Source organism: Thamnophis sirtalis, unplaced genomic scaffold (assembly GCF_051295495.1).
Source record: "Thamnophis sirtalis isolate CommonGarterSnake01/CBP01778 unplaced genomic scaffold, rThaSir2_p1.2 scaffold_2, whole genome shotgun sequence".
Lineage (NCBI taxonomy): Eukaryota > Metazoa > Chordata > Lepidosauria > Squamata > Natricidae > Thamnophis > Thamnophis sirtalis.
Genome location: NW_028261382.1, coordinates 27,682,744 through 27,705,692, shown reverse-complemented (window position 1 = coordinate 27,705,692; position 22,949 = coordinate 27,682,744). Strand labels below are relative to the sequence as shown.

The 22,949-nt window shown below is 49.0% G+C and overlaps 2 protein-coding genes across 2 annotated transcripts in view; one reads left to right on the top strand and one right to left on the bottom strand.

Moving 5' to 3' along the window:
• The window catches only part of ADGRD2 (adhesion G protein-coupled receptor D2), a 57,178-nt gene extending 46,335 nt beyond the window's left edge, over positions 1-10,843 (top strand). Inside the window, exons 24-25 of the mRNA XM_087704566.1 lie at positions 4,405-4,435; positions 10,487-10,843. Of these exons, the coding sequence (XP_087560692.1) occupies positions 4,405-4,435; positions 10,487-10,494 (39 nt within the window). The 3' untranslated portion in view covers positions 10,495-10,843. The remainder of the gene's footprint in view (positions 1-4,404; positions 4,436-10,486) is intronic.
• An 8,000-nt stretch (positions 10,844-18,843) lies between these two features.
• The window catches only part of NR5A1 (nuclear receptor subfamily 5 group A member 1), a 31,288-nt gene continuing 27,182 nt past the window's right edge, over positions 18,844-22,949 (bottom strand). The window contains 1 exon segment of the mRNA XM_087703647.1: positions 18,844-19,161. Coding sequence (XP_087559773.1) covers positions 18,844-19,161 — 318 coding nt within the window.

Here is a 22,949-nt window from a genome sequence, read left to right as displayed (position 1 = left end):
CTGGCGGCTGCTCAGCTCCAGCGACGGCTTCCTGTTGGGGCCCTAAGAAGCCCGGGCAGGCAGGCAAGGAGGGGCTGGGAGGGGAAGGGCGAGTAGAGGCCGGCGAGACGCCCCTCGATGTGAGTGACATCAAGTTGGCCACGCCCACCCAGTCACACAACTGCCTAGCCACGCCCACCCAGTCGGTCATTAGGCAGATCTTATTAGTGGTCTGCGGGATTTCAAATTATGAATTTAGTGGTCCCTGATGTCCGAAAGGATGGGGACCCCCTGCTCCATCGGATACCTTCTGAAGTTCTCACTGAATCTCCCTAGTCCTTCTACATCGCTCTGGTGTGGAAGGACCCCACCTTAATCCTGCAGGCTGTTTGGGGAGGCAGGGTAGCCCACCCAAACTGCGACGAACACGAGCTGCCCCTCCCCAAAAAATCCAGGGAAGAGCCTGGGACTCTCCATCCCCAACTGCCCAATTGCATTCCTGCCAGGCTATTGGGGGGAAAAAGGGATTATGCCCCCTTTGGCTACTTGACATCCAAGGGCAGCCGATGCCTCTCCCATCAAATAAACAGCTCTCCCTCCCCTTCCCCCACTCTTTCCTGCCTCCCCCCCCCCCATTTAATCAGCGGAGGGATCCTGCCAAGCAACCTCGCTTGGCGTCTCCTTCGGAGGGGTCTTGATTGGCTCGGGAGCGGGCGAAGAAAAGCAGGGTGCCAGTCACCTCCCCAGGTGTTAGATCCGAGCGACCCGTCTCTCATTGCCAAGTTACTGGGCATCCAGTCTTAAGCACAGGTTAAAGCAATTAAACCAGCCAGGGCGGTGAGCACTTAAGCTTCCGCTGCTGGTTTTGAAATGCCAAGGCCAGCGTTGGTACTTAGGAAGCGTGGCGCCTGGTTTCCCCATCTCCTTCCCGAGTTGGAGAGCCCGGAAGGGGTCGAAGGAGTCCTCAAGATAAAGCTAATTCTGCCCCCCCTCTTTGTTAGTTAGTTTGTTTGTTTTGCGATGCGTCTCTACAAAAAAGCGGGTGGGTTTGTTTGTTTTAAGGGGTAATAGGGACGCAATGGCTCATGGGCTAAGACGCTGAGCGTGTCGATCAGAAAGTTCGGCCGTTTGGTGGTTCGAATCCCTAGCGCCGCGTAACGGAGTGAGCTCCCATGTATCGTCCCAGCTTCTGCCAACCTAGCAGTTCGAAAGCAGGTAAAAAAATGTAAGTAGAAAAATAGGAACCACCTTTGGTGGGAAGGGAACAGCGTTCCGTGCGCCTTCGGCGTTGAGCCATGCTGGCCACATGACCACGGAGACATCTTCGGACAGCGCTGGCTCTTCAGCTTTGAAATGGAGATGAGCAGCGCCCCCTGGAGTCAGGAACAACTGGCACAGATGTGCGAGGGGAAGCTTTACCTTAGCCCCCCGTTTCTTGCACACAACCCAGGGTGGGAGGAACTAAATGATCCCCTCGGAGTCGACAATAGGCAGTGTGATAGTGGGCGGCAGGGCGGGGAGAGGAAATTTGCAAGAGATCGACTTCCTGATCACAAGGTCTAGAAACTTAGCTTTGTTTTTTGTCTTTTTTTTTTTTTAAAGGAGCAGGTTCTTTCAGCCTGGTTGCACTGCTGAGTGGTGCGTGGGTGTCTATTTATGCGTGTTGATGAATATTGATGGACAGTATATCTAGGCAGGGATTTATGAGTCAACGAGGACTTGAAGGTACATTCTGCACTCACGCACTCACTGGGCCGAAAGAATATTTTATCCGTAATAAAACCCATAAACAGGGTTTTCCCCCCAGGCTGTTGATTTGAGGGAGCTGAACCCACATTTGAGGGGCTGCCCCAGAGAGGAGGGGGGCAAGCTATTTTCCAAGGCATCCGAAGGCAAGACAAGGAATAATGGATGGAAACTGACCAAGGAGAGATTCAACCTGGAAATAAGGAGGAATTTCCTCACAGGGAGAACAATCCATGCATGGAAGAGAAATTACCTTCAGAAGTTGTGGGAGCTCCATCAATGGATGCTTTCAAGAAGAGACTAGACTGCCCTCTGTCAGAAATAGTGTAGGGTCTCCTGCTTGTTACAGTAGATGACCTACAAGGTCCCTTCCAACTCTGTTAATTTATATATTAAGACTCTAGAAAGAGTGCAGAGAAGACCAACCAGGATGATGAGGGAACCGGAGACTAAAACATCTGAAGAACGGTTGCAGGAACTGGGCATGGCTAGTCTTGTGAAGAGAAGGACCAGGGGAGACAGGATAGCAATATCCAATATTTGAGGGGCTGCCACAGAGAGGAGGGGGTCAAGCTATTGTCCAAAGTACCCGAAAGCCAGACAAGGAATAATGGATGGAAACTGACCAAGGAGAGATTTGACATGGAAATAAGGAGGAATTTTCTGACAGGGAGAGCAATCAACCCATGGAACTGAAGTTGTGGGTGTAGGGTCTTCTACTTGGGTGGGGGGTTGGACTAGATGATCTACAAGGCCCCTTCCAGCTCTGTTAATTTGTAAAGGATATTGAGACTCTAGAAAGAGGGCAGAGAAGAGCAACCAGGAGGATGAGGGGACTGGAGACTAAAACATATGAAGAAGGGTTGCAGGAACTGGGCATGGCTAGTCTAGGGAAGGGAAGGATCAGGGGAGACAGAGATAGCAGCCTTCCAATATTTGAGGGGCTGCCACAGAGAGGAAGGAGTGAAGCTATTCTCCAAGGCACCTGAAGGCCACACAAGGAATAATGGATGGAAACAGACCAAGGAGAGATTCAACCTGGAAATAAGGAGGGATTTCCTGACAGGGAGAACAATCCATGCATGGAAGAGAAGTTGCCTTCAGAGGTTGTGGGAGCTTCATCCCTGGAGGCTTTCGAAAAGAGACTGGACTGCCCTCTGTCTGAAGTAGTGTAGGGTCTCCTGCTTGGGCAGGGGGTTGGACTAGATGACCTACAAAGGTCCCTTCCAACTCTCTTGATCTGTATTTGATCCACTGTGGATTTGCTGAACAACGCATTGAGTTTGAATTCAAGGCTCATGTTTGTGCAACTCATGATTTTAGAATACTTTTTTTTTAAAAAACTGGGCAGCAGCCCCTTGTTCAGAGGGGGTTGGATTAGATGACCTCGGGGGTGTCCCTCTTGCCCTCTGAGTCTCTGAAAATGGAGTCGCTTGCTTTTTTGCAGACATACGGACTACAACTCCCATCATGCTTTAGGGCTCCAGCCAACAAGGAGGCTGCACCCCTGCGAGGCGGGATGGAGTTACAATAGTTTATACAGGGGGAGGAGGCATCGTAAAAGCACAAAATACGTCTCTTTTTTTAAAAATCCAATTGAATCTCCAGTTCTGAAGGGGGACGGAGGTTGGGAAAAAAGCCAGCGATGCACAGAAGAACTTAGAAAGAAATTGAGTTTCAATTTGATCCACGATCTCTGAGCATTGTCAGAAAAGAAAGCCGAAAGGGCTTTCCGTTTGGGGACAAAAAGAAACGCATATTTTTAACAAAGAGGGTTTTTTTTTTGGTCATCCAAGGTGGGATTTTAAGCACTGCTAGGTTATATAATTGACGCTCACCTTTGCAAATTGAATAGATCAGCAGTCCCTAACTGGGGGTCCGCAAGAAAATTTTGGTGGCCTGCAGAAAAATTTATTTGCATTTTTTATATTGCATTAAATCCGGGGACCTCAAACTACGGCCCCTGGTGGGAATACGGGCTATGAACGCTTGTGTTGCTGCAGAGAGTCTCCCCCTTCGGGGTCTTTTTGTGAGGGTCGGAGGGGGGCAGAAATTCCGACTTGGGGTCTGCTTCAGCCTCCTGGAGGGGGGGCTTTGGGCGAAGGATGGAGGGAAGAGCCGCTGGTGAGGAAGATCCAGAGGGCCTCGTTCCAGTGGGACTGCATCATGGCCTAGAACTGGCTGACCATCTCAGCCTGCTGAGCCTCCAGGCGCCGGCACCTGGCCTTGCACTCCCGCAGGTCTTCCCTCTGCTTGGAAAGCCTATGCTCCTAGTCCTCGGTGAGGTGCTTCTGCTGAGCCTCCCTTTCGGTCAGATCCAATTTGAGCTGTTTTGCCAACTCTTTCTCCTGCCGGCTGCTCAGCTCCAGCAACGGCTTCCTGTTGGGGCCCTAAGGAGCCCAGGCGGGGAGGGGAGGAGCGGCTGAGAGGGGAGGGGCGAGTAGAGGCCGGCGAGACGCCCCTTGACGTGAGTGACATCGAGTTGGCCACACCCACCCAGTCACATGACCACCTAGCCACGCCCACCCAGCCACTCAGTAGGCAGATCCTATTAGTGGTCTTCCGGGATTGAAAATTATGAATTTAATGGTCCCTGAGGTCCCAAAGGTTGGTGACCCCTGGAATGGGGGATGGATGAAAGTTTGATTGATCTCTCTCTGATTCTCATTTTTTTTCCAGGCTGTACAACTGACTGCCTTCAAATCATCAGGTAAAGGCTTCCCCTGTTATGTTCAGCCTTGCTGGATTTGTCACTGGGTTAGGGCTGGAAGAAAGCATCTGTCTTTTTAACTCGAGAATTCATGCCTCGAATTGCACTTCGCTTAGGAGTCACGTCACACTCCAGTATTCGTTCTCTGCAGAGTATTTGTTGAGAAAGTTGCAAAATAATAACAGCAACATACATACATACATACATACATACATACATACATACATACATACATACATACATACATACATTTTAAGAAGATACTTGGTGGATACCTGGAATGCTGGCAGGTATCAACCATGAGAGCCAGTCAGTGATATTTGTGATACATTTTTAAATGTTCAGTTGACTTGAGTTTCATGTTTAATGAATAAAAGACATAAGAAATAAGAAATAAGAAGAAGAGGAAGAGGAGGAAGAACCGAGACTGAGCATCTGGCTGACTGTGAATAACAACAACAACAACAACAACAACAACAACAACAACAACAGGATGTGATAAAATCAAGAATGGAGAGTTGGCAGAACAAAGCACTGCATGGCCAATTTCTGGAAAAAATAAAAGATAAAATGGACAGTGAACAAACTTGGTTATGGTTAACAACAGGTACATTAAAGAAAGAAACAGAGTCACTAATCCTGGCTGCGCAAGAACAAGCTATCCGCACAAATACCATTAAGGCCAAAATCGAAAAATCCTCTGATGATGCCAAATGCAGACTTTGCAAAGAAGCTGATGAAACTGTTGATCACATACTCAGCTGCTGTAAAAAAAATCACACAGACTGATTATAAATTGCGGCACAATTCAGTAGCACAAATGAATTTGTGCAAAAATTATAATATTAAAACAGCAGCAAACTGGTGGGAACATAAGCCTGAAAAAGTCACTGAAAATCAGATGGTCAAGATCTTGTGGGATTTCCGTATACAAACAGACATAATACTGGCGCATAATACACCAGACATCACACTGGTTGAGAAAAATAAGGTTACAATCATAGATATCGCAATACCAGGTGATAGCAGGGGCGCTGAGAAGGAACATGAAAAAATCTCGAAATACCAGGATTTAAAAATCAAAATTCAACGATTATGGCACAAACCAGCAGTAGTAATTCCAGTGATAATCGGCACACTGGGTGCTATTCCAAAAGCACTGGAATTACAGTTAAAACAGTTAAAAATTGCCAAAATCACCATCGGTCAAATGCAAAAAGCCGCACTGCTTGGATCCGCACGCATATTACGAAAATACGTTATGACGTCCTAGGCCCCTGGGTGGGGCCCGACTAGTAATCAATGCCTAATCTGGTGAAACAACTGGCCGCTGTGATACAATTCTGTTGTTGTGATAATAATAGATAATAGATAATAATAAAAAATAAAAAATAAAATTTATGCCGGCTGAACCGTCGCCCGGATTAACAAGGGTTCCGCTGGATGCTGTGGCTCCTGGGCATTCTGCGCAAAATGAGCTACAGGGCTCAGCTCCCTCTGCTAGGCAACCAGGGCATGGAGCTGACAAGCTACTGGAAGAAAAAGCGAAAAATCTGGACTAGGGACGAAAAGATCTCTATTATCAAAGCTTACTATCAGTCTGAGCCAGCAAAACGTGGATCTCAAAAACGAATGAATCAGATTTGGAAGGTGAACCACAAAGGTGAAGTTGAAATTAAATGAGGCATTTTCCAGGGCGATTCCCTTTCGCCCCTACTTTTTATACTCTCAATGCTACCACTGACAGTCATTTTGAAGAAGATGAACTGTGGATACGAACTTGCAAAGAAAGGACTGAAAATTTCGTACTTGGTGTACATGGATGATTTGAAGCTGTTTGGTAAAACAAAAGCTGAACTGAATTTATTAATTGAAAGCACAAAAAGAATTTAGCCAAGACATTGGTATGCAGTTTGGAATTGACAAATGTGCAACAATGGCAACCAAAACAGGCAGGGTCATAGAAGATGATGGAATAGAACTTGAGAATGAAGAAATGATAAAGGCAGTAAAACCAGAAGAAGGCTACGAGTACTTGGGGATTTTAGAAGCCTCTGACTTAATGCATAATAAAGTCAAGGAATTAACTTCAGCCAAGTACATTCGACGAATTCGCAAGATATTAAAGTCCAAATTGAATGGAGCAAACATCATAAAAGCCATAAATACCTGGGCTATACCTGTGATTCGATACTCTGCAGGAATAATTGACTGGACCCAGATGGGGTTGGACAATTTGGACAGAAAAAGAAGGAAGCTTATGACAATGAATCATGCTTTGCACCCTAAAAGTGATGTTGACCGATTATATCTACTAAGAGCAGAGGGTGGTCGAGGACTCCTACAAGTAAAACAGACTGTGGAAGAAGAAAAACACAGCTTGAATGATTACATCCAGAAAAGTGAAGAACCAATGATTAAGGAAGTACATAAAGGAGGCCTTTTAAAGACAACTAAGTCAAAAGCTGAATATAAGAAAGAAGTAATTGAGAAGCGAGCTGAAAATTGGAAAAACAAAGCTATGCATAGCCAATACTTGAAAAGTATTGAAGGCAAAGCTGACCAAAAGCTAACTTGGAACTGGTTAAGATCAGGAGCACTGAAAAAAGAAACAGAAGGCTTGATTTTGGCAGCTCAAGAACAAGCCTTAGCCACAAATTTTTGCATGAAGGCAAAAATTCAACATGTTACCACCAACAGGAAATGTCATCTCTGTAATGAGAAAGACGAGACAGTCGACCACTTAATCAGTGGGTGCAGCAAAATTTCACAAACTGACTACCTACAACGCCATTGCTAAGATCATTCACTGGAAATTGTGCCAAAAGTTTGGATTTGAGTACAGCAAAAACCACTGGGACCATCAAGTTGAGAAGGTTTTAGAGAATGAGAAAGTCAAGATCTTGTGGGACTTCAGAATCCAGACTGACAGGCACTTGGCCCACAACACACCTGACATAACAATAGTTGAAAAGAAAAAAGTATGGTTCATTGACATTGCAATACCTGGAGATGCACGAATTGAAGATAAGCAGCAAGAAAAAAATCACAAAGTACCGGGACTTGCAAATTGAAGTTGAGAGACTGTGGAAAAAGAAATCGTGTGTTGTCCCGATTGTAATTGGAGCCCTTGGAGCAATACCCAAAGGGCTACCTCGCTATTTGGAAATTCTAAATTTATCAGACTTGAAAATTCTAATTCTACAAAAAACCACCCTACTTGGAACAGCTTATATCCTCCGACGTTACCTTAACAGTTCCTAGGTCCTTGGTTAAGACTCGAGCTGTTGAGCCACCAGCCTGCCCCAAAGGCTGTGAATCTCACCAAAGATTAACCGCGTAATAATAATGATACTGTTATGGTAATATCAGATTGTTATTATTATTATTACGGAGTAACTCAGCCGGACACGTGATCATACCAATTTGATCTTTATTTTCTGTTTTCCACATGCGCAGAACAAACTTCCTTGAAAAAATGTCATTTCCCCCCCCCTTTTTTTTAATGCCATGTGCAGAACTTTTAAAGTGCAAATGGGTACTTGCGGGCAAAATTTTTCGGGCACCGAACCGGTCGTCACGCCAGCAGGAACCCACCCCTGGTCCTCAAGGAACTTTTTGGGGGGTGCCATCATAACTTGGAATGGTTACTAAGTCGAAGGCTCCCTGTGTATTCCCGCTCGGCGGGATAATTGCCGAGAAAGTTGCGGCGATCATTTCAAGCCCCCTCCCCCCCAAAAAATAGATATCAAACTTTGGCAAAGACGGGGGGAAAAAGAAACCCCGGAGCCTCCCGATCCATCCAGTCGCCACCGCTGTCCGATTTCCATTCTTCGCGAGAGTGCTTTGAGACAGGACCTCGGCGGTAGAGAACAATGTTGTTATTAAACCCAGCGCAAAGTGCTGATGGAAAGAGGAGGGGGAATGGGCTGTAATCTTCCTTCGCGGCCCCCTCCTCATCTGGACCCCATTCACTTGACAAGAGGCCACATGTTTTCTCTCCCCCCCCCCACACCCCAAACATTACCCCCCCCTCCTCCAAAATGGGTTCCTGCCTGCCTTGATGGAAGCATGATCTGGTGATATTCATTACGCTCCATTATGTGGGGAGGGGATTGCCCTGGGAAAGAGGGGGTGAGCCGTGCAGGGGTGTGTTCATTTGTGGTGCGTGTGTGTGTGTGTGTGTGTTTGTATGTGTGTGATGGGGGGAAAGAAAGAATATTGTCATATATTTACCCACACAATGAAGTGTATCTTTTGTTCCCCTCCTGGCGAAGCAGACGATCGCCATGGCCTTTGCCTCCTCGAGTGTCACTCCATTGTCTCCCCGTGATAATTTCATTATGGATTGTGAATACAACTTGCATGTTGCTAAGCCGCGCATAGCAACATGTGCTCCTTGTGCCTCCAGCTGGGCACCGACAGGATCCAGGAGGTGGCTGCAGGGGGGGGGGGGGATGGAGAACCATATCGGCAAGCAGGAGGCTGCCGGCGAGATAGGATTCCCCACCCAACCCTAAGCCTTGCCGGTTGGGGTCCCAGCCTTGGAAAAACAGGGGTACCGTTGACAAGACTGGCATTAACATCCGAGCCGTTGCTCCCCTCCCCAAGCAAAGGGTTCGAAAACGAAGCGCATTCCTTCGGCTGGAGACGGGGGGGGGGCAGTAGAAGAGGCGAGACCCTTTTCCCTCCGTTGTGAAAACAAGGGGGTAACTGTGAGGCTGGGGTCTCGCAGCTATGGGGAGACCACACCTAGAGTCCTGCATCCAGTTTTGATCACCACACTATAAAAAAAAAGATATGGAGACTCTAGAAAGAGCAACCAGGGGACTGGAGACTAAAACATATGAAGAACGGTTGCAGGAACTGGGCCTGGCTAGTCTAGGGAAGAGAAGGACCAGGGGAGACAGGAGAGCAGCCTTCCAATATTTGAGGGGCTGCCCCAGAGAGGAGGGGGTCAAGCTGTTTTCCAAAGCACCTGAAGGCCGGACAAGGAATAATGGATGGAAAGTGACCAAGGAGAGATTCAACATGGAAATAAGGAGGAATTTCCTGACAGGGAGAACAATCCATGCATGGAAGAGAAATTGCCTTCAGAAGTTGTGGGAGCTCCATCAATGGACGCTTTCCAGAAGAGACTGGACTGCCCTCTGTCAGAAATAGTGTAGGGTCTCCTGCTTGTTTCATTAGATGACCTACAAGGTCCTTTCCAACTCTGTTAATTTGTAAAGGATATTGAGACTCTAGAAAGATTGCAGAGAAGAGGAACCAGGATGATGAGGGGACTGGAGGCTCAAACATACGATGAATGGTTGCAGGAACTGGGCATGGCTGGTCTAGGGAAGAGAAGGGCCAGGGGAGACAGGATAGGAGTCTTCCAATATTTGAGGGGCTGCCCCAGAGAGGAGGGTGTCAAGCTATTGTCCAAAGCACCCGAAGGCCAGGCAAGGAATAATAATGGATGGAAACTGACCAAGGAGAGATTCAATCTAGAAATCAGGAGAAATTTTCTGACAGGGAGAGCAATCCACTCATGGAACAGAAGTTGCCTTTGGAAGTTAGATACAGAGTAACAGAGCTGGAAGGGACCTTGTACGGTCATCTAGTCGAATCCTCCACCCAAGCAGAAGAACTTCCACCATTTGTGACAGATGGCAATCCAGTCTCTTCTTGAATGTGGGAGCTTCATCACTGGTGGCTTTCAGGAAGAGACTGGTCTGCGGTTTGTTGAAAATGGTGTAGGGTCTCCCGCTTGGGAGGGTGGGGGTTTGACTAGATGACCTCCAAGGTCCCTTCCAACCCTGTTAATCTAATCTATGTGGCTGGAGGGGTTACCCCTCTGTGGGTGGGAGACATTGACTTCTCCAGTTTTGGGGAGCTATTTTAACCCATCAATCCCAGATTAGCTTCCATCCTTCGGTCTAGATGGAAGGATGGAAGCTAATTTTCAGATTAATCTGAAAATTAGCTTCCATCTTTCCATCTATTTAGAAAAAAATAGATGAAGGCGAAAAGTAACGAGACCATGATGGACATTTTCTCCTCTTACAGGCTTATGAGAAGAGCCGTTCCTGGCTACGTGTCTCCAACCGGTGACTGCTGAGGGACAAAAACCCAGAAGATGGAGAAGGGAAGGTCCCCATTCCTCTTCTTCCTTCTCCAGCTCCTTCCAGCCCTGGCTCTGAAGTTATGATTTGCTAACCATGATGCTTTCTCACCTCATTTCCCTTCCTCCCCTTGCTGTGGATTGTGGCTTATTTGTGGCTCTCCTTGGTAGGAGAGCTTCTTATCCTCCTCCCATTCTTGGCTTCCAAGCTTGGAGTGGTGGCCAGAAGCTAAGGAGAACAAAGAGAAGACCAGGCAACATAACCTCCATCCTAATGGTGAACTTCTGGTGACCACATCTACTGTAGTGTCTTATCCAAATGAACCACAGCAACAGTGAAGGCCATGTAGTCACCCCAAAGGATAGTGTTGGGTAGACGATTAGTCTAGTGGCCCCTTTTAAGACTTGTGGACCTCAACTCCCAGAATTCCTCCACCAGCTGCTGGCTGAGGAATTCTGGGAGTGGAGGTCCACAAGTCTTAAAGGGACCAAGGTTGGAGACCCCTGCTCTAGTGGGTGGCCTACTTCATGACTGCCTCCTTTCCTCCATAACATCATCTGAGGTGATTTGGTCTTTAGTTCATCCTCCATTAGACCCGAGAAGAGCATTCTCATCTCTGGAAAGCCAACTCCTTTCGATCTCCCCATTTTTCATCCCTGACTCCAAACTTCCTCTCTTTTTTTTTCACGTCAACCATCTCTGCAAGGGCTTTCCCTCACCATCGCCACCAAGAAAGCCTCCCGAGATGCCACCATCCTCCTGTTTTCAAAACAGGAAGCAGCCAGGGAGCATCAAGCTGGGGAAGATAAGGTTAAAGAGAACTCGAGAGCACTTCAGCTTCAGAAAACAGCCCTGGGTGGCTGGTGGAAAATTTATTTTCTTTTATTATTTTTTGGGACTGCCTCATTTAAGGCGTGAAGCCAATGGAACATTTCCGGAGCGCTATTTTTAAGATGATGATGATGATGATGATGATGATGATGATGATGATGATTAGGAAGGCCTTCTGAGGGCCACTGGAGTTTTCCACCCTTCCAGTTTTCATCAGGACAGCGCAATATCTCAAGCGCTTGCTGTCTCTCGACATGTTGTTAAGAAAGCTTAACATTCTCATTTTTACCCCATCTTATTCTGGAAGCTAATCCATGGCTCGTGTGTGTGTGTGTGTGTGTGTGTGTGTGTGTGTCCTGCCTGCAAAATTCACTCCAGTGTTTTTGGAACCACAATCTCCTTCAAATGCAAGCTGTTTTCCAAAGCACCCGAAGACCACACAAGGAATAATGGATAAATAAACTGACCAAGGAGAAATTCAACCTAGAAATAAGGAGGGATTTCCTGACAGGGAGAACAATCAACCCATGGAACAGAAGTTGCCTTCGGAAGTTGTGGAAGCTTCGTCCCTGGAGGCTTCCAAGAAGAGACTGGACTGCCATTTGTCAAAAATGGTATTGGGTCTCCTGCTTGGGTGGCGGGTTGGACTAGATGACCTACAAGGTCCCTTCCAACTCTGTTCTGATTGATTGATTCAACCTAGAAACAAGGATAAATTTTCTGACAGTGAGAACAATCCACCCATGGAACAGAAGTTGCATTCAGAAGTTGTGGGAGCTTCATCCCTGGAGGCTTCCAAGAAGAGACTGGACTGCCATCTGTCAGAAATGGTGTAGGGTCTCCTGCTTGGGCGGGGGGTTGGACTAGATGACCTACAAGGTCCCTTCCAACTCTGTTAATCTGTATCCGATCCAGTTAATGGTCAAGAGCCTTCCGGGCCAACTGTGGAAGAGGCAGAAAGGGAGATGCACCGACTATGCATGATGGGTTTTGTTCTCCGATCCCATGATGTCCACATTTAGAGAATCTCTCTTGTAACTCTCAAGTGTAAATGTCCCATAATCTACATTTATTATTCTAAACATTGGATCTGCTGAGGTAGGGGAGGGAGGAGGGAAGTGACGGCTTCAATGTTTAAAGTAACGCTTAAGGGTTGTTTCTTTTACACACACACACACACATCACCACCCGGGCATAACAGGACTTTTGTTGCCGAGTTTTGAAATTCAGCTACATATTTTCGAAACCCAAACAGGGAGATAACGCAGCTGTATCTTTTGAGGGATTCCTCAAGCGAAACAAAATAAAAAAACGTGAAGCTCTACCCCCGTCTCTTCCCTCTTCGCCTGTTCTCTAGGAAATTGGACTAGACCAGTGTTTCTCAACCTTGGCAACTTGAAGATGTCCGGACTTTAACTCCCAGAATTCCCCAGCTAGCATTCGCTGGCTGGGGAATTCTAGGAGTTGAAGTCCGGACATCTTCAAGTTGCCAAGGTTGAGAAACACCGGACTAGACTATACAGCTGGAAGAGACCCTTGGAGGTCTCCTAGTCCAGCCCCCTGCTCAAGCAGGAGAACCTGTATCTGTGATGGCGAATATATGGCATGCGTGGCAGAGACCCCCTCGGTGGGCCCAAGTGCCATCGCCGGCTGCTCTTCTGGTTTCCAGCGCATAGATGTGTGCCACCCGGCTGTCTTTGTGGGTTCCCGAGCGCTGGAAAACGGCCTAGAAACAACCAAAAAACAAACTATTTTTGAGCTGTTTTCCAGGCCGTTTTAAGGCCTTTTGGGGAGGCATTTTCAGACCACTTTTAGGATGAAAAATGGCCTGTAAATGGGCTGAGAAATGGACAAAAACAGGCAAAAAAAACCAGGCAGGCGCACTGTTGTGGGCGCTGGAGCACTGGAAAACGGCCTGAAAACAGCCAAAAATGAGGCTGTTTTTCAGGCCTTTGGGGGGGCTGTTTTGGGGCCCTTTTCAGGCCTTTTTGCAGCCATTTTCAGGCTGTTTTGGGGGGCATTTTTCAGCCCGAAAACGGCCTGAAAACAGCCCTGAAAACAGCCCGAAAATGGAGAAGCCCCCAGCCAGCTGATCTTTGAGATTCCAATGCACACACATTCTATTTTTGGGCAGTCGGTGCCCCAAATTTCACCATCCTTGCCCTATACCCTTTCAGATAAATGTTGTGGTCAGATGTATCTGCGGAGATTTTAAAAGCGGGCAGGGGAAGGTGTGCAAAAAAGGGTGCGTGGAAAAGATCCCCCCCCCAAAAAAATTAAATGTGCAAGGGTCAGCTGCTCCACCGGGGAAGGCGTTGGCTTCGCCTGGAGGAAGCGCAAAGGGACAGATGCTTTCGAATCTGAAGTTTTAGAAATCCCCCCCGCCCAGGGCTGATATCCTCGGCCAGGCGGGCTGAGGCTCATGGGCATCCTTGTCTTGCGCATCTGGGGCGGGGGAAACAAGGAGGTCAGGGATGGGCTGCTCCTATCTGAATGGGCAGCTGAAATCTGGATGAAGCCCATGTCTTCAAACGACCCCAAGGGAAGAAACAGAGGTTTGTCCATGGCCATGGCCGAAGCCCAGGTTCAGGAAGGGAGAGTCCTGAGGTCTGAATGGGCAGCTGTGCCTAAAAGCAAACATCTGGAAGCTGTTCTTCCTATGTCAGTGGTTTTGGAGTCTCTGGGAAAGAACATTTTGGAAGGTAAGACCTCTGGAAGGGTTTAGGCCCCCTTTGTTCCTTTCCCTTCTTCCCTCCCTCCCTCTTTTCCTCCCCATCTTTTCCTTCCTTCCTTCCCCATCTTTTCCTTCCTTCCCCATCTTTTCCTTCTTAACTTTCTCCTCCTCCCCCCTCATTTTTTCCTTCCTTCCTTCCTTTCCTTCCCTCCCTCCCCATCTTTTCCTTCTTTCCTTCCTTCCTTTCCTTCCTTCCTCCCCCTCTTTTCCTTCTTTCCTTCCTTCTTTTCTCCTTTCCTTTCTTAACTTTCCCTTCCCCCCCTCATTTTTTCATTCCTTCCTTTCCTCCCTTCTTTCCTTCCTTCCTCCTTCCCATCTTTTCCTTTCCTTCCTTCCTTCCTTCCTCAATTCTTCCCTCCCCATCTTTTCCTTCCTTCCTTCCCCATCTTTTCCTTCTTAACTTTCTCCTCCTCCCCCCTCATTTTTTCCTTCCTTCCTTTCCTTCCCTCCCTCCCCATCTTTTCCTTCTTTCCTTCCTTCCTTCCCCTCTTTTCCATCTTTCCTTCCTTCCTTTCCTTCCCTCCCTCCCCATCTTTTCCTTCTTTCCTTCCTTCCTTCCCCTCTTTTCCTTCTTTCCTTCCTTCCTCCCCCTCTTTTCCTTCTTTCCTTCCTTCTTTTCTCCTTTCCTTTCTTAACTTTCCCTCCCTCCCTCATTTTTTCATTCCTTCCTTTCCTCCCTTCTTTCCTTCCTTCCTCCTTCCCATCTTTTCCTTTCCTTCCTTCCTTCCTCAATTCTTCCCTCCCCATCTTTTCCTTCCTTCCTTCTTCCATCTTTTCCTTCTTTCTTTCCTTCCTTCTTTCCCTCCTTTCCTCCTTTCCTTCTTTAACTTTCTCCTCCCTCCCTCATTTTTTTCCTTCCTTTCCTCCCTTAACTCTCCTTCCTTCCTTCTTTCCTTCCTTCCTATCTTCCTTCTCTCCCCTCCCGCTCCCACACCTTCTGCTCCTCCTCCTCCTCACCAGCTTCTCAAACAAGATTCTCTCCCCCCCACACACGCAGCCTTTTCACAGGGGGAAACGGGCCACCCCCTCCGAGTCACCCCCACGCCTGCAGCTGGAGTTGGGCCTGGTGTCTTATCATTGCTGGCCAGGTTCCAAGCTCTGCTCGCTGTCCAGGAAAAACTCTTTCAAGAGGAGGGACATCCCAGCTTTGTAAGCTAGGCAAAGACAATTCAGTTCCCCAGGATTTTCTTTCTTTTTTTCTTTTGAAACCAATGTGGCCTCGGGTTTTTTTTTGTTTTGTTGTTGTTGACTGGAGAAAGGGTGCTGAGTAGCTTATTTCTCTCCTCCCCACCTGTGGATTCAAGTCTTTGGGGTCCCACCTGCCCCGCCCTTCGCTGTTCTGGGTTGCAAGCATCCAAGCATCGTCATTGAAGCCCCCTCTCCCCCCCTCAAAAAAAAATAAGAACCATTCCGAAATGGACCGTAGCAGAATTACAAAATTTATTGGAAATTTTTGAATTTGGCAAGGTAGAACTCCATAAAGACATCGGGAAGGAGGAGAGGAAGAAGGGATGGTGGTGGTTGGGGCGGGGGCATAGACACTTAAGAGCACTTTTCATCTTTGGGGAAGGGCTGGGGAGAAGACCCTCCTCCTCCTCTCCCCGTCCCCCCCTTCCCCAGACCCACTGGCAAACCAAGAAAGCGTGGCTGCTTCCAAGAGGCGTCCTCCGGACTCTTTCGAACCACGACACAAAGATTCACGCAGACAATTGTCCCGGTAGTCACACACACACACATGAAGCAGGGAAGGCGACACAAGCCACCACGAAAGAGACCACCGTTGCAGCGTGGAGGATCGGAGGATAGGGTGGAGGGGCGCAGAATCAACCCGTGGCAGAGACCTGGGTGGGAAGGCACTCAACAGCTGCGAAGAGGCTGAATTGGGGCTTATTGGGGGGGTGGGGAGAGGATAAGGAGAGGGAAATGCGCCCACTGTATATCCCCAAACTCTCTTCATCCCTGTTCCTCAAAAGCAGGGGGCGTCCCTGGCTTGTCTCAGGGGTGGGTTCCTGCCAGTTCTAACCTCTTCTATAGAAGAGGTTCCACAAATCTACAGTGCCATTTAGAACAGGTTCCAGCTCCCTCCCCCTGCCTGTCCGCACATCATCAAGATGAAGAGCGAGAGGAGGAATTCTGGGAGTTGAAGTCCACAAGTCTTAAAAGCTGTCAAGTTTGAACACCCCTGGGGTTTTATTTCTAAAGGGTTGGGGGGTGCAAGGGTCTTGTAGCTTGACAGCTTTAAGACTTGCGTGCTTCAAATGCCAGAGTTTCCGAGCCAACATTTTGGTTGCTAAGCAAGAGCGTTGTTAAGTGAGTTTCACTACATTTTACAAGTTGGCCACTCCCACCCAGTCACATGGCTGGCAAGCCACTCCCACAAAGCAGGCCACATCTACAGAAGTGGTTCTAAAAAATTTGAAACCCACTACTGGCTTGTCTGCTAAGTAAACAGCCCTGAAGCTCAGCTAAGATATTAATTTTGCCATCCTTTGCAACGGCTGGAGGATCAGAGCTCTTAAGGAAACGATTTCCTCCCCCTCCAAAAAAAATAATAATATTTCTTTGCAAAAGCAACCTTGCTCCAAACAGTTCAACTCCCAATGGGCCTTTCACCCCCCTGTCTTAGCAGAGAGGAACAAAGAAAGAGGGGGGGGAACCAGGAAGAGTGTCGACCTTCGTGACCAGGTCCAACAGGAATCTGACTTTGGAGAAATACTTAAAACAGACACACAAACTCAGAGGAGAAAAACACACACACACACACATCGTATCTCTCTGAGCAAGTAAGTTCAGGATTCTGGCTAGGCTATGTCTTGCAAGCTTGGGTGGGTTTTAAGGAAGGGCTCGAGAACTTCAGGGCGCCGGAGCGAACCTCCCTCAGATGGAGGGTGGCTTTACTGATCCAGATTTAGCCATCCCGAGATGCACAAATCCTTCTGGCAGAGAAATTCATTCGTTTGTGAAATGAAAACATGGGTTTAGGACTCTGGGAAGGGACTCTATCAAGGACCCAGGGTCCCTTCACTGGCTGTTGTAAACAAAGAAGTCTTCTTGCGGGAGAATAATAAATTAATAAATGTTATTTGATAAAATTCAGTGGCTAGCTTTCCTCAGTGGCAATGGATGGCTGTGAAGGTTGGACCACAAGGAAGGCTGAGTGCCAAAGAATGGAGGCCTTTGGACTCTGGTGCTGGAGAAGACTCCTGCGAGTCCCTTGGACTGCAAGGCCATCCAACCGGTCAATCCTAGAGGAGATCAACCCTGGCTGCTCTCTAGAAAGCGAGATCCTGAAGAGGAAACTCAAAGACTTTGGCCACCTAATGAGAAGGAAGAAAGACTCCCTGGAGAAGAGCCTCATGCTGGAAACGACGGAGGGCAAAAGAAGAAGGGGACGGCAGGGAAGGAGGTGGCTGGATGGAGTCACCGAAGCAATTGGAGTAAGATTAACTAGACTCCAAAGGATGGTAGAGGACAGGAAGGCCTGGAGGAACATTGTCCATGGGGTCGCGTTGGGTTGGACACGACTTCGCAACTAACAACAACAATCAAGAATGTGAAGAGAGAAAGAGAGGGAGAAGGAATAGTGGAGAAGAGGAGAAAAGAGGAGGAGGAGGAGGAGGAGGAGGAGGAGGAGGAGAAGAAGAAGAAGAAGAAGAAGAAGAAGAAGAAGAAGAAGAAGAAGAAGAAGAAGAAGAAGAAGAAGAAGAAGAAGAAGAAGAAGAAGAAGAAGAAGGGGACGGCAGAGAATGAGGGGGCTGGATGGCGTCACCAAAGCAGCCGGCGTGAGATTAAATGGACTCTGAGGGATGATAGAGGACAGGAAGGCCTGGAGGAACGTTGTCCATGGGGGTCGCGATGGGTCGGACACGACTTCGCAACTAACAACAACACCAACAAGGGGGGAAAAGAAAAAGGGGGGGGAAGAGAGAACCAGTCAACCATTTCGTGCATTCCAGGAGAGATTTCTGCTTCACTAGCCTCCTCCGGAGAGGACCCAACTTCATTAGGATGCGGCCGCCAACTCATGAGTCACCCGTACTGTTGACCAAGCGCACACCTGGGGAGATGCCGTCTGAACTGAAGTGAAAACGAAACGGTGAAAACTTTGACCAAGACCTGGGCTTCCTGCCGTGAGACCAAGAAGCGGGGTGAGGTGTGGGTGGGACAAATGAACCCCTGCGCCTTCCCAAAGTTGCTCAGATCTCTGGACACCCCAAAAGCATCTTCCTGACGTTTGAGGCACGCAGGGGAGGGGGTTGCGCCCCATTTTCTGGGCCCAATGCATCAGATATTGGCTGAGGGCAACTTCTCCCGAGGGATGCTAGTAGGTTGATCCTTTTTGGATGTCTACCACCGCTCCGGGGACACAGAGAGGAGCTGGACCGAGGGGCCAGGGAAAGAAAGACAGGGCGGCCCCCTTGCTCTCCCCCTGCCCCCAACACCCACCCATCCCTGTGTTTGGGACCCACCCACCACAGACTTCCAGCTTCCAAACCCTCTCCAAGGGCTGCCCTCCAGAGTGAAGTATCCCCTCCGGAAAAACATCCCAGCATCTGGGACAAAAAGGGGGGGACGGGCCTGACTCCAGCATGCTGGACCACGAAAGGACTCAGGGTGGGAAAAACCCCAGAGGCTGGGGAGGGCACTCCCCTATTTGTCAACCCCTCTCTCCCCCACTGCCCCAGCCTCCTCCTCCGTCCGTCCGTCCGTCGGTCGCCTGGGGCAGAGCGAAGTCCTCAAGTCCGCTTAGCGTGGAGCATTTCAATGAGCAGGTTGTTGCAGGGCACCTCCCCGCCCAGGTGCTTATGGTACAGGTATTCTTCGGCCTGCATGCTGAGGGCCCGGATATCCTCCAGCTGCATCAGCAGGTGGCGGAATTTGTCCATGGTGTGCGGATAATGGCAGAGGGTGTATTCCATCAGGGCTGTGTTGGCTTTTTCCTGGACTTCCTTCACCAAGCTGGAATTCTCCATGTACTTCACATCTGCAGCCGGAAGGAGAAAACGGGTGGGGGAGGGGTGTCAGTCCAGGCCAGGGATGAGATTTAGCCGGTTCTGACAGGTTCTAGAGCAGTGTTTCTCAACCTTGGCAACTTGAAGATGTCTGGACTTCAACTCCCAGAATTCCCCAGCCAGCATTCGCTGGCTGGGGAATTCTGGGACTTGAAGTCCAGACATCTTCAAGTTGTCAAGGTTGAGAAACACTGTTCTAGAGAACCGGTAGCGAAGATTTGGAGGGTTTCGGAGAACCGGCAAATCCCTCCTCTGGCTAGCAGCCCCCCGAGTGGGGAGGGAACGGGGATTTTGCAGTATCTTTTCCCTGCCACACCCACCAAGCCACGCCCACAGAACTGGGAGTAAAAAAGTTTGAATTTCACCACTGCCTTGAAGGTCTTCTAGTCCAACCCTCTGCTCAAGCGGGAGATTCAATACCATTTCAGGTAGGTAGGTAGGTGGGAAGGCAGGCAGGCAGGCAGGCAGGCAAGAAGGGAGGGAGGGAGGGAGGGAGGGAGGGAGGAAGGAAGGAAGGAAGGAAGGAGTTGGGAATGAGAATGAGAGGAAGGAAGGAGATGAGAATGAGAGGAAGGAAGGATGGAAGGAAGGAATTAAGGAAGGAAGGAAGGAAGGAAGGAAGGATGGATGGAAGGAATTAAGGAAGGAAGGAAAGAAGGAAGGAAGGAAGGAAGGAAGGAAGGAAGGAAGGAAGGATGGATGGATGGATGGATGGATGGATGGATGGATGGATGGATTGGGAATGAGAATGAGAGGATGGAAGGAGATGAGAATGAGAGGAAGGAAGGATGGAAGGAAGGAATTAAGGAAGGAAGGAAAGATGGAAGGAAGGAAGGAGTTGGGAATGAGAGTGAAAGGAAGGAAGGAGATGAGAATGAGAGGAAGGAAGGAAGGAAGGAAGGAATTAAGGAATTAAGGAACGAAGGAAGGAAGGAAGGAAAGAAGGAAGGAAGGAGTTGGGAATGAGAATGAGAGAAAGGAAGGAGATGAGAATGAGAGGAAGGAAGGCTGGAAGGAAGGAATTCAGGAAGGAAGGGAAGAAGGAAGGAAGGTAGGAAGGAAAGAAGGAAGGAAGGAAAGAAGGCAGGCAGGCAGTATGAGAATGAGAGGAAGGAAGGAGATGAGAATGAGAGGAAGAAAGGATGGAAAGAAGGAATTAAGGAAGGAAAGAAGGAAGAAAGGAGTTGGAAATGAGAATGAGAGGAAGGAAGGAGGGAAGGAATTAAGGATGGAAGGAGGGAAGGAATTAAGGAAGGAAAGAAGGAAGGAAGGAGTTGGGAATGAGAATGAGAGAAAGGAAGGAGATGAGAATGAGAGGAAGAAAGGCTGGAAGGAAGGAAGGAATTAAGGAAGGAACGGAAGAAGGAAGGAAGGAAGGAAGGAAGGAAGGAAGGAAGGAAGGAAGGAAGGAAAAAGTTGGAAGGGACCTTGAAGCAGGGTGAAATTCAGCAGGTTCTGACAGATTCCTGGAGAACAAGTAGTGGAAATTTCGAATAGTTTGGAGAACCGGCAAATCCCTCCTCTGGCTGGCCCCTGGAGTGGGAAGGGAACAGGGATTTTGCAGTATCCTTCCCCTGCCACGCCCACCAAGCCATGCCCACAGAATTGGTAGTGAATTTCACCACTGGTTCCGCCTCCCCCTCCCCACCCACCCCCCGTGGGCTCCCCAGCGAGGAGTTTTGGCAAGTTTGCAAACTGCTCCATTTTGCAAACTGCTCCATTTGCTGACAGAATCGTCGTTGTCCCTAACTTTAACAACGCCCCGATTAACTGCAACCACAGTCGTAGAGTGAAACTACTTGGCCCCTGTCCAAGTAGGCCTTCTACAGTGAGTCGTTCAGCGATCGTTCAGACTTACGACAAGGCTGAAAAAAGGGACCCTTTTGTCACACTTTCAAGACCGTTGCAGAATCCCTGGGGTCAGTCGTTGGCAACTGACTTGTAGCAATAGCAATAGCAGTTAGACTTATATACCGCTTCATAGGGTTTTCAGCCCTCTCTAAGCGGTTTACAGAGTCAGCAAATTGCCCCCACAGTCTGGGTCCTCATTTCACCCACCTCGGAAGGATGGAAACCCTGAGCCAGTGAGATTTGAACCGTGGAACTGCAGAACTAGCAGTCAGCTGAAGTATTTACGACAGTCGCCCGGAGGTGGCGGGATCCCCCTTTGGCGACCTCCTGACAGGCCAAGTCAACGAGGAAGCTGGATTCACTTAACAACAGGGGTTGTTATTAACTGATCCATTGCAGTAATTCACTTTAATGACAGTTTCGAGAAAGGTCGTAAAATGAGGCGAAATGCAGCTGACCAATGTCTCCAATGCTTCACAACCCCGGATTGACCTTCTTTAGATGCAAGTCAGAGGGTCTCTGAGGCTGCATTCAATACTACCCTGAGCAGGGGGAGAAGGCGGGGGGGTTGGACTGGATGACCTCTTGGGTCCCTCATGAGCTCTGATTTCGTCAACCCAGCAGGGAAAATGTCACAGCAGGTAAACAAGGAGCTTTGCCTGGCTCTCTGCATTGCCTCCGCCTCCAAAACCCCGGGGTGGAGAGATTGCCCTTAATCTGTTTGACCTCCACAGAGCCGGCAGACAGCTCAGCCGGCATAGAAACCGTGATCCCTGCCGCCTGGCACAGACCGGCCCTCGTGGGTATATTGTGGGCAACGGGGCTTTGCGGAGAGCAGAGGCAACGTTGCGGAAAAGCCAACAAGGGAGCTAGCTGGCAGGTGCGCGAGCCACCTGATAAAGCCCAGCTCGTTGGTTCCCCATCGCTGTATGTCTTCCGTCGGTCATTGTCGGGAACATCCAATTTGGGGCATTTTAAAGTGAGCATCAAAGAGATGCTTCTAGATAAAATTAATTTAATTGGTTTCTTTGGTTGGTTCATTCCTAGGCACCTGTTTGAGACGACCCCAATTTAGCAACAGCAATTAATACTATAGAGCAGTGGTCCCCAACCTTTTTATCGCCGCGGACCAGTCAGCCTTTGATAATTTTACCGTGGCCCGCTGAGCGCGCGCAGGGGTGTGGGGGCGTCTTCTGAGCGAGGCGTTTTCTGTAGAGCCGCAGGGAGACTGGGGAGACGTCTGCAGGGTCGCAGGTACACGTCAACTTTGGGCCACACGTGCGTACCTGCGCGGGGCTCTCTTCCCTGGAGCCTTTGCGCACGGCCCAGGAGCTTTTGCGCACGGCCCAGGAGCCTTTGCGCTGCAGCGATCATGTCCCCCGGCCGCTGCAGCGATCATGGCCCCCGGCCGCTGTGCGGCCCGGTGCCAGGTACTCCACGGCCCGGCACCGGTCCGCGGACCGGGGGTTGGGGACCACTGCTATAGAGGGACAGGGTGGCTCAGCGGCGAAGACGCCGAGCTTGTCGATCAGAAAGGTCGGCAGTTCGGCGGTTCGAATCCTGAGCACCGCGTAACGGAGGGAGCTCCCGGGACTTGACCCAATTTCTGCCAGCCCAGCAGTTCGAAAGCACGTAAAATATGCAAGTAGAAAAGTAGGAGCCACCTTTGGTGGGAAGGCAACAGCGTTCCGTGTGCCTTCGGCGTTGTGTCATGCGGGCCACATGACCACGGAGTGCTTCGGACAGCGCTGGCTCTTTGGCTTTGAAACGGAGATGAGCACCGCCCCCTAGAGTCAGGAACGACTAGCACAGATGTATGAGGGGAACCTTTACCTTAATTAATACTACAGCTCTTGATTGAATCACCAATTCTCTCTTCAAGATGAATGGGATAGAATAACAGAGTTGGAAGGGACCTTGGAGGTCTTCTAGTCCAACCCCCTGCCTAGGCAGGAAACCCTACACCACATCAGACAAAT